General features: G+C 47.1%; 1 protein-coding gene and 1 long non-coding RNA gene across 7 annotated transcripts in view; both read right to left on the reverse strand.

Moving 5' to 3' along the window:
- Positions 1-14,881, reverse strand: part of PPFIBP2 (PPFIB scaffold protein 2) — a 160,909-nt gene that overhangs the window by 22,599 nt on the left and 123,429 nt on the right. For 5 of the 6 annotated variants that reach the window (XM_078058441.1, XM_078058439.1, XM_078058443.1 and 2 more), the window contains 9 exons: positions 14,063-14,120; positions 13,072-13,110; positions 9,895-10,033; positions 8,730-8,762; positions 8,178-8,319; positions 7,418-7,546; positions 891-1,041; positions 491-602; positions 165-253 (listed from right to left, as the gene is read on the reverse strand). In XM_078058441.1, the coding sequence (XP_077914567.1) occupies positions 165-253; positions 491-602; positions 891-1,041; positions 7,418-7,546; positions 8,178-8,319; positions 8,730-8,762; positions 9,895-10,033; positions 13,072-13,110; positions 14,063-14,120 (892 nt within the window). The remainder of the gene's footprint in view (positions 1-164; positions 254-490; positions 603-890; positions 1,042-7,417; positions 7,547-8,177; positions 8,320-8,729; positions 8,763-9,894; positions 10,034-13,071; positions 13,111-14,062; positions 14,121-14,881) is intronic. The other variant, XM_078058440.1, reaches the window with a different exon arrangement.
- On the reverse strand, positions 7,041-7,411 carry LOC144379444 (uncharacterized). The gene is made up of 2 exons (XR_013442444.1): positions 7,283-7,411; positions 7,041-7,182 (listed from the first exon to the last, which is right to left on the reverse strand). It is a non-coding gene; the product is annotated as an uncharacterized LOC144379444 (long non-coding RNA).

Here is a 14,881-nt window from a genome sequence, read left to right on the forward strand (position 1 = left end):
GTTCCTACTCTGCCACCTCGGACCTCTTGTGTGACCAACAATACTATTTAAAGACCTTAAGAAAAGAGGGGGGAGGTGGAAGCAAGTTTACAATAAGCACCATGGGGATACCTGCGCTGAGTGCTTGCAGGGACAACCAAAACACTGAAAGAGAAAATCCTCACCACAGTTAGGTACTGTAGCATTCGCCCATCGACTCTGGACTCATGAAACTGGTCTTTGTATTGCGGTAAGCCAATATCATCAAGCCAACCTACAGAAACCAGAAGAAACAGATGTGCTCGGGCTCTTAAGAATGGGAGACTGTGAATGCAGATAAAAAAAAAGCAACAAATGATCATCTTGCGGGTCCGGCTGGATTCCCCATAAGGAACTCCCTCATCTGCCTTTTCCAAGGAGAGCACAGTCTTTGAGGCATGCATTCCTAGGCAAAGTGCTAAGTTACCCTTAGGAGCAGCCAGAGACACACATCTATGCTGCCCGTCCTTACGTGTCACCCAGATGTGGTCCAGCAGGGCAGACTTTTCCTCCTGCTTGGTATTGATGGCTTTCACAGCTAAAATCAGCTTCTTCCTGTGCAGAGGCTGCTTAATTCCCAACTCCTGAAATTGAAAGATGAAGACAGATGTGAACTTCCAGCCAGCAGCTTGACCATTGGAGGGCGCCACGTCTGGGTGGAGACAGTCCATCTTGGGGGGGGCGTGGTGTGTGTGGCCGAGGACCCCTGCACAGTGCCCTGGGATTGACCTGCAGTGACAGAGGACATCTGTGTGTTTGTGTGTGTTGTGTGTGTGTGTAAGCACAAGGGAAGGAGGAGTGGGGGCCACACCTCACCAGACATTGGTTTGAGGAGAAAGGGGAACCTCCTTCCCGGGGGGCTCAGCCCTTACCTTTTCCATGTCCTGAGGGGTAGCTGACAGTAAAGTGTGGCCAGAAGTCACCCACTGCCGGGCAAAGATCACGTACTGGCCCAGACCGAAGTCTTCCAGCCACGCACACACGCGCTCGGTGCTCCACTGGGCAAAGGGGGCATTGGCGTCACTGGGGAGCAGGAAAACAGCAGGGCCCTGTTAGTGGGAGAGCCTGAGGCTGCACGTGAGCACAACGGAGCCTCAGAGAAAAGGGAACCGTGTTTTAAACCATCCAATCATAGGATCTCGCTGCACGAAATTCCACTAACAACACTCACTTGTAGTGCACTCGAGAGTTTCCTGTGATAACACCTGGTGTGAATTTCGAATCTGCAGCAACTGTGAGCACGGGCCAGTCACGGGGTTCTCAGGAGGCCATGTTCATGTGCCGTTGGTCCACTTACGAGGCACACGTGCCACAAGCCCAGAATCGTGCCCCGTTATGAGGGTAATCATGTTATCAGCAAGATTTTTATGGATCAACACTGTCTTTAGGGAAATGCTTAGAAAACTAGGAAAAGGGGGTCAGTTCTCTAACGTTAAAAAAGAAAACCTTCTAGGGGCGCCTGGGTGGCTCAAGTCATGATCCTGGAGTCCCGGGATCGAGTCCTGCATCGGGCTCCCTGCTCAGCAGGGAGTCTGCTTCTCCCTCTGACCCTCCTCCTCTCTCATGCTCTCTCTCATTCTCTCAAATAAATAACATCTTTAAAAAAAAAAAAGAAAACCTTCTAAATAGCTAATGGTTTATTAATGAAACACTAAGGACATTCACATTAAAGTCAATAGAAAGAGTATTTTTAATCAGGACTAATAACACGGGTCTGAGAGTGAAGCCAGTATACGAAGAGAAAAAAAGAAGGCTAGAAGGTAAAAGTAAAAGATTGCCACTCTTCTCAGATGATGCACCTCCCCACCTGGAGAACCCAAGAGAACCCAGTAAGGTCACTAGCTACAAAACACACGTCATATTTATACGACTTACAAAATCAATAGCACACATACTAACATTTTTGTTAATTTAAAAATCCCATTCATAGCAACCAAAATTATACAATGTCTAGGAGTTGCTTCACAAGCAATGCCTCGGTCTCGTGTACGTGTGGGGGGGGACGGGAGGCAGTGACGATAACACTCAACTGAGCAACATCAAGTCATGAATAAATCAAGACCTAGATCATGTTCCTAGACAGGATGATGGGTATTACAAAGCCATCAGTTCTTAAAGACATCAATTTTTCATGGAAGTGTGAATATAATGGCACACTTGAAACCTCCATGGAGTCTGGGGTGGGGAAGGTTGGCAAAGCAACTTTATTTCATTTGAGGAAAAACCAACCAGGATTTATGGAATGTAGAAAACTAGATAGTCTGTAAGGTTCCTTCCAGGAAAGCACCCCTAACCCCATGCTGGTTAAAAAATTGTTTTGGAATGCCTGGTTGAGTTGTTCTTAAGATGAAGGAGTTAAAAGACCAGAATGACAAGAAAGCATGACCTCTACCTCTGAAACCAGTAATACATTATATGTTAATTAATTGCATTTAAATTAAAAAATAAATGTGACTAGGATGTAAAAAATAAAATAAGTATTTTTTAAAAAAGTAAAGAAAAAGAAAGCATGATTCTAGGTGTCCTGGGGTAAGTGCTGGCCACGTGGAATAATGAGCCATGAGTAGGTATAGATCCAGGTTTTGTGAGACCTAGAACTTGTAAAATTTGCATGGACCTCCTTAAGAAAAGTACAAAATTTGAATATGGAATTAGGAACAAATATTTAGAATAATAAATCACGGAAGATTACAAATTTAATCAAACTGAAAAAAATCATGGAATCTATAAATATTTTTATAAATTCCTACTACAAGTTTGTTATCTTTGCTGATGTATTAGATCATGTTAAATCAAGAAATTTTCAGCTTTTTCCAGTGTGTTCATATGATTCACTTTATATGAACAATAATCTAGGAACCTATTCACTATTTTTGTTTGGAATTTATCTTTTGCTTTTAATGGATTACTGCTTTTGGTATGATCTGGAATTGTTTTGTTTCTTCTCTTTTTTTTGAGATACTAGTTTTTTTAAAATCAATTAACATGTAGTGTATTATTAGTTTCAGAGGCAGAGTTTAGTGATTCATCAGTTGCATATAATACTCACTACTCATTGCATCAAGTGCCCTCCTTAACACCCATGACCCAGTTATCCCCATCCCCCTACCCACCTCATCTCCAGCAACTCTCAGTTTGTTCCCTATAGTTAGGAGTCTCTTATGATTTGTCTGTTTTTTTTCTTTTTTAAGATTTTTTATTTATTTATTTGAGATAGAGAAATAGAGAGAGAGAGAGAGAGAGTACAAGGGGGGGTGCAGAAGGAGAGGGAAAAGCAGACTCCCCACGGAGCAGGGAGCCTGATGTGGGAGCTCCATCCCAGGACTCCAGGATTATGACCTGAGCTGAAGGCAGACACTTAACTGACTGTGCTACCCAGGCACCCGGTTTGTCTATTCTTAATGCCAGAATACTTTCACTTTCAAATGTTCATTTTATCATTTTTATTTCACATTCTATTAGCTTTTTGATTTCACTCCTTTTCTTATTTCTGGAAATTGGTAAAAATATATATGCAATGTATCAGAGGGGTACTTCAGTTCTGAAGGAAAAATGTGTTTTTGAAATCATAGTTTGAAAACCTTGGTCTTGTATACCTTTTCAACAGTTCTACAGCTCTGGTGCTCATCTTCGACAGAATTCCCATGTCCTTCTTAGTAAATGGTCTCTACCCTCCTACACCTGCATTGTTCCCACAGTGGCAGACCCTGCTTCTCCACCCCCTTCCCCCGCTAGGTTCTTTCAGTTCTGGGGTCTCCCAGGGCTATAGTTGAACATGCAATCAAGTAATGTAGAGAGGACAGAGAAGGTACCTTCCAGGCGCAGCCAAACCACTTGCTTTACTGACATGTTCCAAAACATCTTTCCAAACTGCGGTTAAAATGACGTAAGAGATTATCAGATAGGCCATCCCCATGAAAGAGGGAGAGCATATGGTGCACTTATAATTGTATACACTTCATCAGTAAGTGCATTTCTGACTAGAGAGAACTTCTGTTTTGACTAAGCATCCAAGAGAACCAAATCCCTTGCCTGGGATTTCGCAGATCTAATGACTGGAAAAAGTTTTCACAGAATAGCTTCTGGTTTTATACATCTGAAATGTTTCTTTTCCACTACCCCATACTTCTGATACTGAGTGCCAAAGGACACGTTCACACTGGGACACGATCACCAACTTTGCGTCTTTGTATCAGAGTGCCGGGCAGATGGGCACATTGGAGGTAGCAGGAATCCTGGGAGCCATTTTTACACAGGACGGCTCGTCAACTAAACACGAAGTGACTGCACACCCCAACAAATCCAAACTAAATGGATGCCCAAAACTCAACTTTCCCTTGGCCAGATCCCCCAAATGCCCATGCTGCTCCAACATCATCTGACAGAAGGCAGTATACAGACGGGGGGAAGGTTGGAGTAAAGAGTCAAAAACTGGTTGGGTTAAAATACCTTACTTAGCAAGTTTTGAAAAACACATGGCTTTGTCAGCACATTGATGGGACTCTCTCTAGATCCTAGAAGACACCCGGGTGCAAGCAAAGGACCTTGAAGCTTAGACTTTTTCACATTCAGGATAAACCTGATGCCATGAATATGGGAGAAAGGCAATAAAAAAGTCTGATTGAAGACCCTCAGGAGGCCAACTCAGAAATCATCCCTGCACAGAGATGAGATCCAGCCATGTCATCGAGTCTGCCTGACTTTAACATTATACACTACTGCTATTTCTTGGAAAAATAAAAATACTTCTCACCACATACCAAAATAAATCCCCAAATAGACGATTCAGACACAGTTTTTAAAAAAAAATCATTGAAAAAATTTAACATGAACAAAACCACAAAGGAAAAGTTCATGAACCTCATTATACGTAAACATAAACATTCCATATGTCAAAGTGTCACAGAATAAAGTAAAACTCTGCAACAAGCCTAAAACATAATTTATCACAATTATTAGACATAGCTTCATGTCTTAATATATAGAGAGCAGATAGAAGTCTGTAAGACAGATAATAACAAAAATGGGCAAAAAATGCAGACAATTCACAAAAAGTAAAATGACAAACATCTGCAAACTAAGTTAACAATAAAATGTAATTTTTTTGTGGGGTGATAGGCACTCTGGGCCACAGTGCCAACTGGAATGTAAATCAGTAAAACTTTATAGGAGAGAAAAAAAACACAATAAAATTCGTTCTTCTATAACCTCAGAGAGGAGTCCTAGGAAATGTCATTATCAAATAGGATTATTTTAAGAAGAAGTATTTCATTAGGAAAAAAACAAAAAGAGACTGGGGCTGGAGACTTTCTGTAACCAAGTACTTTTTCTACAGGGATATTGGTGATGAAACTTTTTTAAGGCTATACCTAAACAACTATAAATACCAGAGGACATTCGTTTATATCAAATTTCCGCTGATGAGTTATAAAGGCCTTTCTTTTCTACCACCGAACACAGGGCCTTACCACAAGTACTGTTAGCATAAAAGCAGCAATCTCCTCAGGATGTCCTTTTTCCCTTCCTCATCCTTGTTATGGTTAACAAAGCACAAAGACATTCACACAAAGCAGCCCTGTGGCCGGAAATGCAGTTTTTCCTTCAGCAGAGAAAGTTCCTGATTTTGGTTACCCCATCCCAAAATGGCTGGCCAAAGGTATGCGGGCCTCTTAACCATGTGGTCCTGCACTAAGGAAAAATGCCTAAGGGTCTTAGAGAAAGTTCTTATAGCCCTGCCAGTGAATCAACGCTAAAAAAATCGCCAGAATTGGAGCTGAGGTTAATCATGCAAGCTTACTGTAGATTATTTTCATCTCTGAAAAATCAGAAATGTTTAAGTCTAAATTTAAAAAATTGCTAGCAAATTAGAATGCTCTTGTGGAATATATAAGCTTTCTTTGGCTCACTTTTTAATGGCTCTGAATGGGTCTCTGCCTTCTCTTGCCTCCAAAAGCTACCATTTACTGACCATTTACTTTTGTAACACCGATGCCTTGATCCCAAGAGCAGGTAGAGAAGTCTACACACTGTCACATCTCTCTGCATGGCACCTGGAGAATACCTCTGGGGACGCCCATCAAAGCGCAAGTGGATCTGGAAAGGCCCCGCGTCTCGCACCCGAGCCAACTTGGAAAGCCTAGAACCCGGGGGTGGCCGGGTGGGGAAAGGGAGTGTGCATCCGTGGGTTCCCTTTCTCGGGGAGGAGGGTAGGCCTGCCAAAAATAGGATGCTTTAGGGAAACGTGCTTCTCTCGTCATTGGGATCCAGACTGTACTGTTTCTGAGGACTGATACATGAGTTGTGCACATCTTACTCACTACCTGCACTGGTAGATGGCAATCTCAGAGGGATTAAATATAAGAGAATTAAACTTTACTTTTCACTGTCCGGTTAGATTTAAAATGTCACAATCCAATCCTGACGAAGGCCCCCAGAAGCCTGATCTTGGCTGAGTAACTCAGACTTCAGGAGATAGTTATTGAAGATGTATTTTGTGGAAATTGTCTGATGGGAAGAGAGGATCAGAGGATATGGAAAGGGATTTTCCTAAAACACAGGAGTACCGTTTCACCTGGGCAGGCCTGAGGGAGGCATGCTTTCTCAGAATAGGGCGGCCTAAGGAAAGGGGGCAGAGCTACTAACTGGAGAGTGTCTACCAGGGCAGACAGGGCAGGCCAGGAAAAGTTTAGCTTCTTTCCATGCTTTTTCATTCAGGCGTGATGGGAGACTCCTGCAAAAGTTCCCCTTGTGGGTCCCCTGGCACACACCCTCTGCCACCCCCTTCAGCTAACACCCTTCAGTGAAGTTTGGCGCCTTGTCTTAGGAGGCATAATGGCAATGTGGCCTGCTCAGGTGGCAGGGGACAATGCCCTTTCTCACTTTTACTGGAGGAGGTCGACCCGTGAGTGGCAGAGTGCTGATGCTTGGGTTAGATGGGTAGTAGCGATGTAGTCCTCCTAAGAACTTTAATAAAATACTTCTTTTGATTCCTCACTTCATAAATGAGGAAACTGAGGCACAGAGAGGTGACAGAACTTGGTTTAAGGCTCGCCGCTAGGAAGTGGTTGAGTGGACATTCCAACTCAGGTCTATGATTCCAGAATCTGTTGCAGACTGGTCCCAGAATGGTTGCACCAGAGCTTCTCAATCCAGCATGTCGAGGCACTGCTGAGAATGAATCACACATGTGCAGAGCTGCTGAGGTCCCGGCTAGGCCAGAGGGCCCACCACCCACAGTGGCTTGCAGGGAGCCTCTTGCCTTTACCTCAGTGTGCCTGTAAAGCATGAGCAACATCTGCTGGTGCCAAGTGGAAAAGGGGGAGAAGCTCTGCTTCCATCTCGGGAGCATCCCTGGCCAAGATCTCACAGTTCTCTGTCAATAGACTAGAGGGACCCTTACCATTTCTGACCCTTGGGGTCTCTGGTCCTGGAGAGCCTCGGCCCTGCAGTTGCCCGGAGCCCACCTCGTCGAAATTCTGCCATCCCTGGGGCATCGGTGTTAAAGTTCCCAGACTGAGTTCTTCGGATCCTGTGTGGAGAGGAGTCCATGGAGACTGTCAGGGGGCAGCTGGGAGCACGTAGGCAGGGCACCACCCCCTACGCAGGGCCACACCAGCTGGATGCCGGGCTCTCCATGGCACTGCTGCCCAGGGCCTCCCAAAGGTCAAGGATCATGGCCTGTGACAACGCCCCAGACCCAAGCCTCAATTCTCATTCTGCCTCTTGGATTTAGGGCATGCCCTGTGGGGGTCCAAGTGAGGAGTGATGTGGGGTAGGATGCCCGTTTCTGCCGCATTTCACAGACTGGATCAGTGCGGCCAGCAAGTCTTTCTTCAGACACAGACTGACCCCTGGGAAGGAAGAAGTTGGTCTCAGCCATGTGTCTCTTCCAAAGTACATGTGGTGTAAGCTGCAGAGAATATGCTCAGGGTTTGTGGGAAGGAGTGATGCCTGGAATGAAGGGCAGGTAGGCAACTGCTACATTTAATGTTCTCCTCCTCTGGGCCCTCAAAGAGAACTCAAATTCTTCCCTCTAACGGCCATTCTGTTTCTAGTGCTGTTCCAACATCTAATTAAACAGGGGGCTATGTGGTTCTTTGCCCGTTCAAGAAGAATACTGATTCTAAGCAATGTAATTACGATCACCACCACCAACTTACTTTCCCCAGAACTTCCTGATGCCTTTGGGGCTCCGTTTACCATCTGGCGTCAGGGGAGACTGGGGGCTTGAGTCAGTGCCCGATGACGTGGATGAGAGGTCATTGGTCACGACAGTGTCATCCCAACCACTTTCTGTGTCTCCTGAGATGGAAAGAATGGAATGGTGTGTGAAGGTCAAAAGGAACATGACCTTCAAAACCTCGTCCCCAGGCCAGGGCCATCCTTCAGTGGGGGTGGGGAAGAGTATGCTCTGCCTACAGAGCAGAAAGTTACACCTCTACCAGCAGGGGGCTGAGGCACACTCCAGGCTTTCTCTGAGGACTGGACAGGTTAAGGTTCCAAATCAGGGTGAGCTAATGTCTTCAAGTGTTATAGGTTCAGGGGTCCAAGTACTGGCAGGTAACTCCAACAAGGAGCTTCCTCCTTCCCCCAAGGGAGATGCAGGGATGCAGGCAGGAGGGGGACATGGCTGAATGTTCCGGAAGGGGAGGGTGTCAGGGAACGGACACAAGGGCATCTCACTCTCCACCTCACCTGAAAGGGTACAGTACCTAATACGGGGGCACTGACACTCCGGCCACGATCTCCAGCCAATCAAGAAGCAGAGAAGCCACATGAAGAAGCAAGAGAGGCCAAAGTCCAGCCCAACAGAGTTACAGGGAAGCAAAGAAATAAACAAAAGAGTCATCGAGCAAGAGAGAAAAACTCAAACAGAAAGAAAAATAATCCCATGAGGAAAGGGGGCGGGGGAATGGTGACTGAACTTGGCCCACAGGGTCAGTGCGGTAAGAGGAGGCCTCACGTGAGGGGACCAAATACTCCCGGGGCCTCTTCCTGGCAGGCCGAGGCATCCATACACACGTAGGGAGAGGGAGGGAGAGCAGCAGGGGCTGATATACCGGGCCACATGCAGCTCCTGTGTGGGTGCCAGGGCTCCCTTAGATCAGATGAGAATGGTCTGAAGCTGTTGCAAGTCCAGAGTCTCAGTGTTACTAGGACAGACTCATTCAAGAGCTTATCTGGAGTTCTGCAGCCAGAGGCAGAACTGGCCAAGGGCAGAAGCCAAACCACGGGCTGGCTCATCAAACTACGAGGGATGAGGAGGAGGGTAGGGAGAGCTCTACAGGGATCAGAATGTTCCCTCCTGAGCTCCACAGATCTGTTGTTGTTGTTGAGGAAAGATGGCCTACTCTGCATGAAAAGCAGCAAAGACCCCCACAGTTCCAGGCCCTAAGCACCAAAAGGGTACCTGTGAATGGACATCCTTGCCCACTGGCCACTCCAGTTCCCTAAGGAAACACTCTCCCTTGGAAGAGCGCATAATATCATCCTACTGGTAATAGGGAGGCTGCTAGAGGAAGGCAGAGCCAGGAGAGAGATCAGGATGACAGAGGAGGAGGGAGGGAGGGACGGGAAGGATGTAGTCAGGGGTCTAAGAAGGAAGGAACAGAGGAATGATGGGAAAGACACGAAGGGCCAAGGTAGGAGGACTGGAAGAGGGCAAATGGGGGGTGGAGGAGTGACTGCAAAAAAGAAAGTGCTGGCTCACAGCCTGGGTTTCTGGCGCTCTACAGGACTTACCAAAGGAAACAATGAACCCAGACAGGGAGCCATGGTCTCTGCCAGTGAGGCCACCCAGAGGGATGACCTGTCCCGTCCACCCACCCCCACCATCCTCCAACTGTGGGCCGCCAGCCCCAGGGCCTGGACACTCACTCAGCCTCGGCAGGCTGCTCCCTGTGGGCTCTGGTTGGGGGCCAGTGGGAGTCGACTTGGCAGCCGCTCCATTGGGGGTAGCTCCTGAAGGCTTCCCAGGGAATGTGGGGTATTTGTGATCCACCAGGAAAGGGCTGTCCTATTAGAAGGGGAGAGAGAGAGACCTGTTGAATCAACTCATCGGCTTCAGACTCAAACCCACTTAGGAAACCTTTGGATGCAGGGACAACTCAGCTTTCCAAGAGCCATTTGTCACTCAGGCCAACTCAGAGACCTTGCAAAGATCATTTAGCCCAGGAAAAGGGACCAGAGGTCTGAGAAACTTGCCCAAGGGCCACACAAGGAGACAGGACAGAGTCAGGCCCAAATCCAGGGCTGACTGCAACTGACCCTAAACAGGAAGTGGAAGTGTCTGGCAAAGGGGGGCTTTGCCATTTGGCCAGATGCTCAGACGCGCGATGAATTAACAGGCATGAATGACCCTTTGAGCGCTTTGAATTAACAAACCCGAATTCTAGTAAAGGGCATACCTATTGCTTTATTATATGTATTTATGATATCATATATGTTATATTTATATATTATGGTAACAGTTATTTCGAAAAACACCAGGTTAAGACAAAGCGAGAAGGGACGCACACATTCGGAAGATGATGAGAGAAAACAGGCCGGGGGCAACACGCCAACCATTCCCTTGGGAGCTGAGGATCATAGTCTGCACAAGGTTCAGCCCCAGTACAACAGGCCTGTGCACACACCCTAGCCACAGAAAGGGTACCCAAAAAACAAGATAATGTAAAGGGAAAAGAACTGCACTTAGTTGGTCAGGATGGACATAATGCAGCCAGAGGAAAACAAATACCATAGGATTTCACTCACATGTGGAATTTAAGAAATAAAACAAATGAACAAAGTGAAAAAGATACAAAACAAAAAAAAGACTCTTCACTACAGAGAACAAATGGATGGTCACCAGAGGGAAGGTGGGGGGGGGCATGAGTGAAACAGGTAAAGAGGATTAAGAGTACAGTTATCATGATGAGCACTGAGTAAGGTATAGAATTACTGAATCACTATGCTGTACACCTGAAACTAATATAACACTGTATGTTAACTATACCGGAATTTTTAAGAAAAAGGATATAATGGCCCCTAAACCCACAAACCTAAGGGAAACCCAGTGGAATGCATTTGAGTAAGAAGAGAAAATGAAGCAACATTACCAAGGAAATCGACTGTGGACTACTTGATTGGGCCCAGAAGAAAAGTAATATGAAAGTTCTGATTTCAAAACGGACAAGACAGAAAAGTAGTGGAGAGTTTAATGACTGAGACATCTCTTGAACTTTCATTTAGTTAAAAGCCGTGTCCAAAGAATTTCTGAATTCAGTGTACTTATAAAATACAAGTCCTAGAAATTGTTTGAAATCCAATTCCTTCACTGAACGTGGACTACTAACCCCTATAAAAAAGCTCAGAAAGGAGAGATGTGAAAAAAAGACTAAATTTCCAAGGAAGTCTAAAGAACTGGCTGGTGAAGCAGAAATAATCAGAACCTTAAGACAGGGAGACCGCATGATTTTTAAATTCATGATGACCCACGAGGTAGAGATTGGACCTGGTCAGACCAACAGTTTGCAAATGCTAGTCCCTGTACCAGTTGTTCCGGTCACCTGGGACACTGGCACAGACTGAGTTCCCGGGCTGCACCTGGTCCTGTGAATCTGCCCCTCTGGGAGTGCACCCCAAGTGTGGGTATTTTTAACGAGCATTTCAGATTACTCTGATGCACAGTCAGACCTGGAACCACTGTGGTTGTGGGGAAGGCAATGTTCAGAAGGCTTAGGGAACTGTGACTCCAGCTTCCCCACGACACAGGAAATAGGGGGGTGGGGAAGGGCTCTCAAAACCAGATTTCCAGTTGCATCGTCACACACGCGCGCCCACCCCCCACCCCCCAAGACAGGGCAGAGACGACTGAGGCCGCCAACATGGGCTGCCCTGGGTGCTCACTGAGGAGCTGAGGGAAAGAGGACAGAACCTAACCCAGGACAGGCGGCCCAGACCTGTAAGAAAGATAACAAAAGGACTCAAGGGCGACAGAAAGGGCTCTCAGCTCTGTTCAGCCAAGGACAGCTGGGAAGGCAGGACTCACTGCTGGAGAAGGTCAAGGTCAGGACAGGACCCAGAAGGAACAGAAGAATAAGGCTGGTTGTGGGGGAATGGAAATCCCAGCTGCCTTACGCTAGAACAGGGAGGCAGCGCACCAGAGCGGCAAGAACACGGGCTTTGTGTCAGAGGGACTCAGGCAAAGCGCTTTCCCTTCAGCCTCCCACAGCTGTTCTATTGTTTCTCAATGGGGAACAATTCCTGCCTCGGGCTGAGCACACCAGGATAGCACATAAGCAGAGGCACAAGAAATATCCCGTGCCCAGGACCTGGAGTGACAGCAGTAAGTACAAGAGCAGTCCCTAGATCAGACCCCATCTAGAATACCGTGCTCAAGTGTGGTCCAGGGCACAAGCTGGAGAAACCAGTGCTGACCCTAAGGAGAATGAATGGGAACTTTAAAGGCCTGTGATCCACACACAGAAGAGAATGTTCAACTCAGAGAGGGCCTGAGGAACTTCAATTCTGGAGCAGTCAGGAGCAGGGAAGACTGGTTCATTCCAGGGGCTCCAGAGGGAGAGCCGGGCTCAGTGGGTGCACACTCTAGGGAAGTCCAGAAGACCTATCTACTAGAGCTGGGAAAGATGTGATGAGCTCCCAGTCACAGAAAGCAAGGGCCAGACACCAACGCTAGGGGATGCAACAGAGATTCCTGCCCCGGTGGCTGAGTGCGCCCCTGTGTTTGGCCATGACACATGAGCGCAGAAAGGGTAAGAGCTGCCCGCTCCTCTGGCCGGGTGTGGAAAGTCTGACCTCCCCCTCCCAGCAATCAGATCGACAATGCCTTGTTAAGGATGAGTTTTTCGAGAAATCCCATCATACAATGACGTGAAGTCACACTACACAGCGGGGTGCACAGAAGCAGAAAACGGGAGAGGAGACTTTGTCTTTCCTCCTGTGCTCTTATCCCTTATAATTCACGTACTTCCAAAAGCTGTAACCTGCTCCGTGAAAACTGCAGCAGACATGCAACCACGAATGCACGATAGGGGCACGCAGTTACTGTACCTTGGCTTCTACCCCTGGGAGCTGGTTCCCATTGACACACTGTGCAGTGGCAAGAAGGATTTCAATCGTGTGGAGAAAGAGACACCCGTGTTAGTCGTAAACGACAACTCAGGACCACCCGCCTGCTTCCAGCTGCAAGGCTCATTCCCTCCCTCCCCATCTTTCTGTCAGGTAATCACCACCCACGGAGGAAACAGGTCACTGTCCACCCCATGGACAGATGTTCTGGGCAGCTGCCAGCAATCTGACCGGGGAGAGCAAGAGGCACAAGACCACGGGGGCAGAGCCACTGAAGGGGCCCCATGGCTCCTGCCAGCTCCAGTCTTCATGGGTTTCCTTTGTAATTACCGGCGCTGGTACCCTGCTCAGACCAAGGGCCTGCATGCGGCAGGGCTCCATAAAGGTGCTCTATCAGGGAAGGAGCTCTGGTCTCCAGTGACCTTGCTCAAGAACTTGCGACCTCCCCCTCCAGCACCAGGGACACCCACATGGTCAAGGGCTACCCTCAAGTAAGGGGCCACAAAGCCCTCCTCACATCTCTCTAGACTCCTAATAAAAGCTTCCTCTCCAATCTCCTAAATTTATCCCATAACTCACTCCTGGGCTCATCACTTTATCACATTACTTCCTCATTCAAAATCCCTGCAATGCTCCCAGAGTGGCTCTGGGGATACAGAGCCAGGACTCAAGACCTTCTAGGGTTTGATCTGACTCATGGCTCTGAACTTATATCCTCCTGCTCCCCACCATTTCCCAAAACCTGCCTGTCCTCACCTCTACATCTTCTCCATCAATTCCAGGCAGCATGCCCTGCCCTGCCCTGCCCTGCCTCTGATGCCTTGGGCCACACCTGACTGGTTTTCTCAAAAATTTCATGTAATTCCTGCCTCCCTGTCAGCTTCAGAAAGGCCTCTACAAGGTGGGACCTGTGTGTCCCCGCACTGCCGGGTAAGTAACTCAGGAGTCTTTATGGAGAGACTGAGGGGCTGACCTTGTCCACAGGTTCACTTCTCAGGTCTTCTAGGCTACACGAGAGTTTTTTCTGAGCTCTGGAAAAACACAAAAGAAAGGGAACAAAGAAACAGTTACTAGAGAAGGAGCTGTGTCATTCATGCAGAGGACATACCAAGTATTTTACCAGTAGTCTGTTACGTGGGTTTAGGGACAAGGTCAGGAAAAAGCCACCCTCTCATCACAACCACTACATAGGAGACTGGCCCATCTCGAGGGATAGCCTGGTCAGACAATGTGTTGCTGAGGGCATGAGAGCATCATTTAAATCCAGATCAAAAGGCCTCAGCATTCCTTGAAAATCTAGAATACACTCAATTCTATTACATCAATGGGAGCTAACTGGTCTGTAGTCTCAAAAGAAAAAACTCTGCCTTGTCCATGTATCTAAGATGTAATCCAGGGAGGAAGGAGCTGTGCCACACTAGAGTGAAGATGAGTACATCAGCCAGCCACAGCTCCGGAGCATCCTGCTAGAATCTTCCAACACTTTGCCCTAGCTCTGTATGCCCTGACTAGTCTGCTCAGAGGAATTTGCTTTTTCAGAGGTTATTTTGCAGAGAAGGGCATCAATTGTATAGAGAAGAGGCCATGCCACCAGTGGTCACAAGGGTTACCTTATGACAAGTCTCCTTGGCAGTTATGTTTCTCAGTTTATATGAATAAAGCAGAATCTCTTAGTACATTGGTCTCCTGTGAGTCTGGTCAGTGTGAGTTAATCAGTGTTGACTTCCTCCTGAGTGAACTCATAAACTAAATTTCTTATTGCGCAAAACTGACTGCCAATTGCTGTCTCTGA

This window comes from Halichoerus grypus, chromosome 11 (assembly GCF_964656455.1).
Source record: "Halichoerus grypus chromosome 11, mHalGry1.hap1.1, whole genome shotgun sequence".
NCBI lineage: Eukaryota > Metazoa > Chordata > Mammalia > Carnivora > Phocidae > Halichoerus > Halichoerus grypus.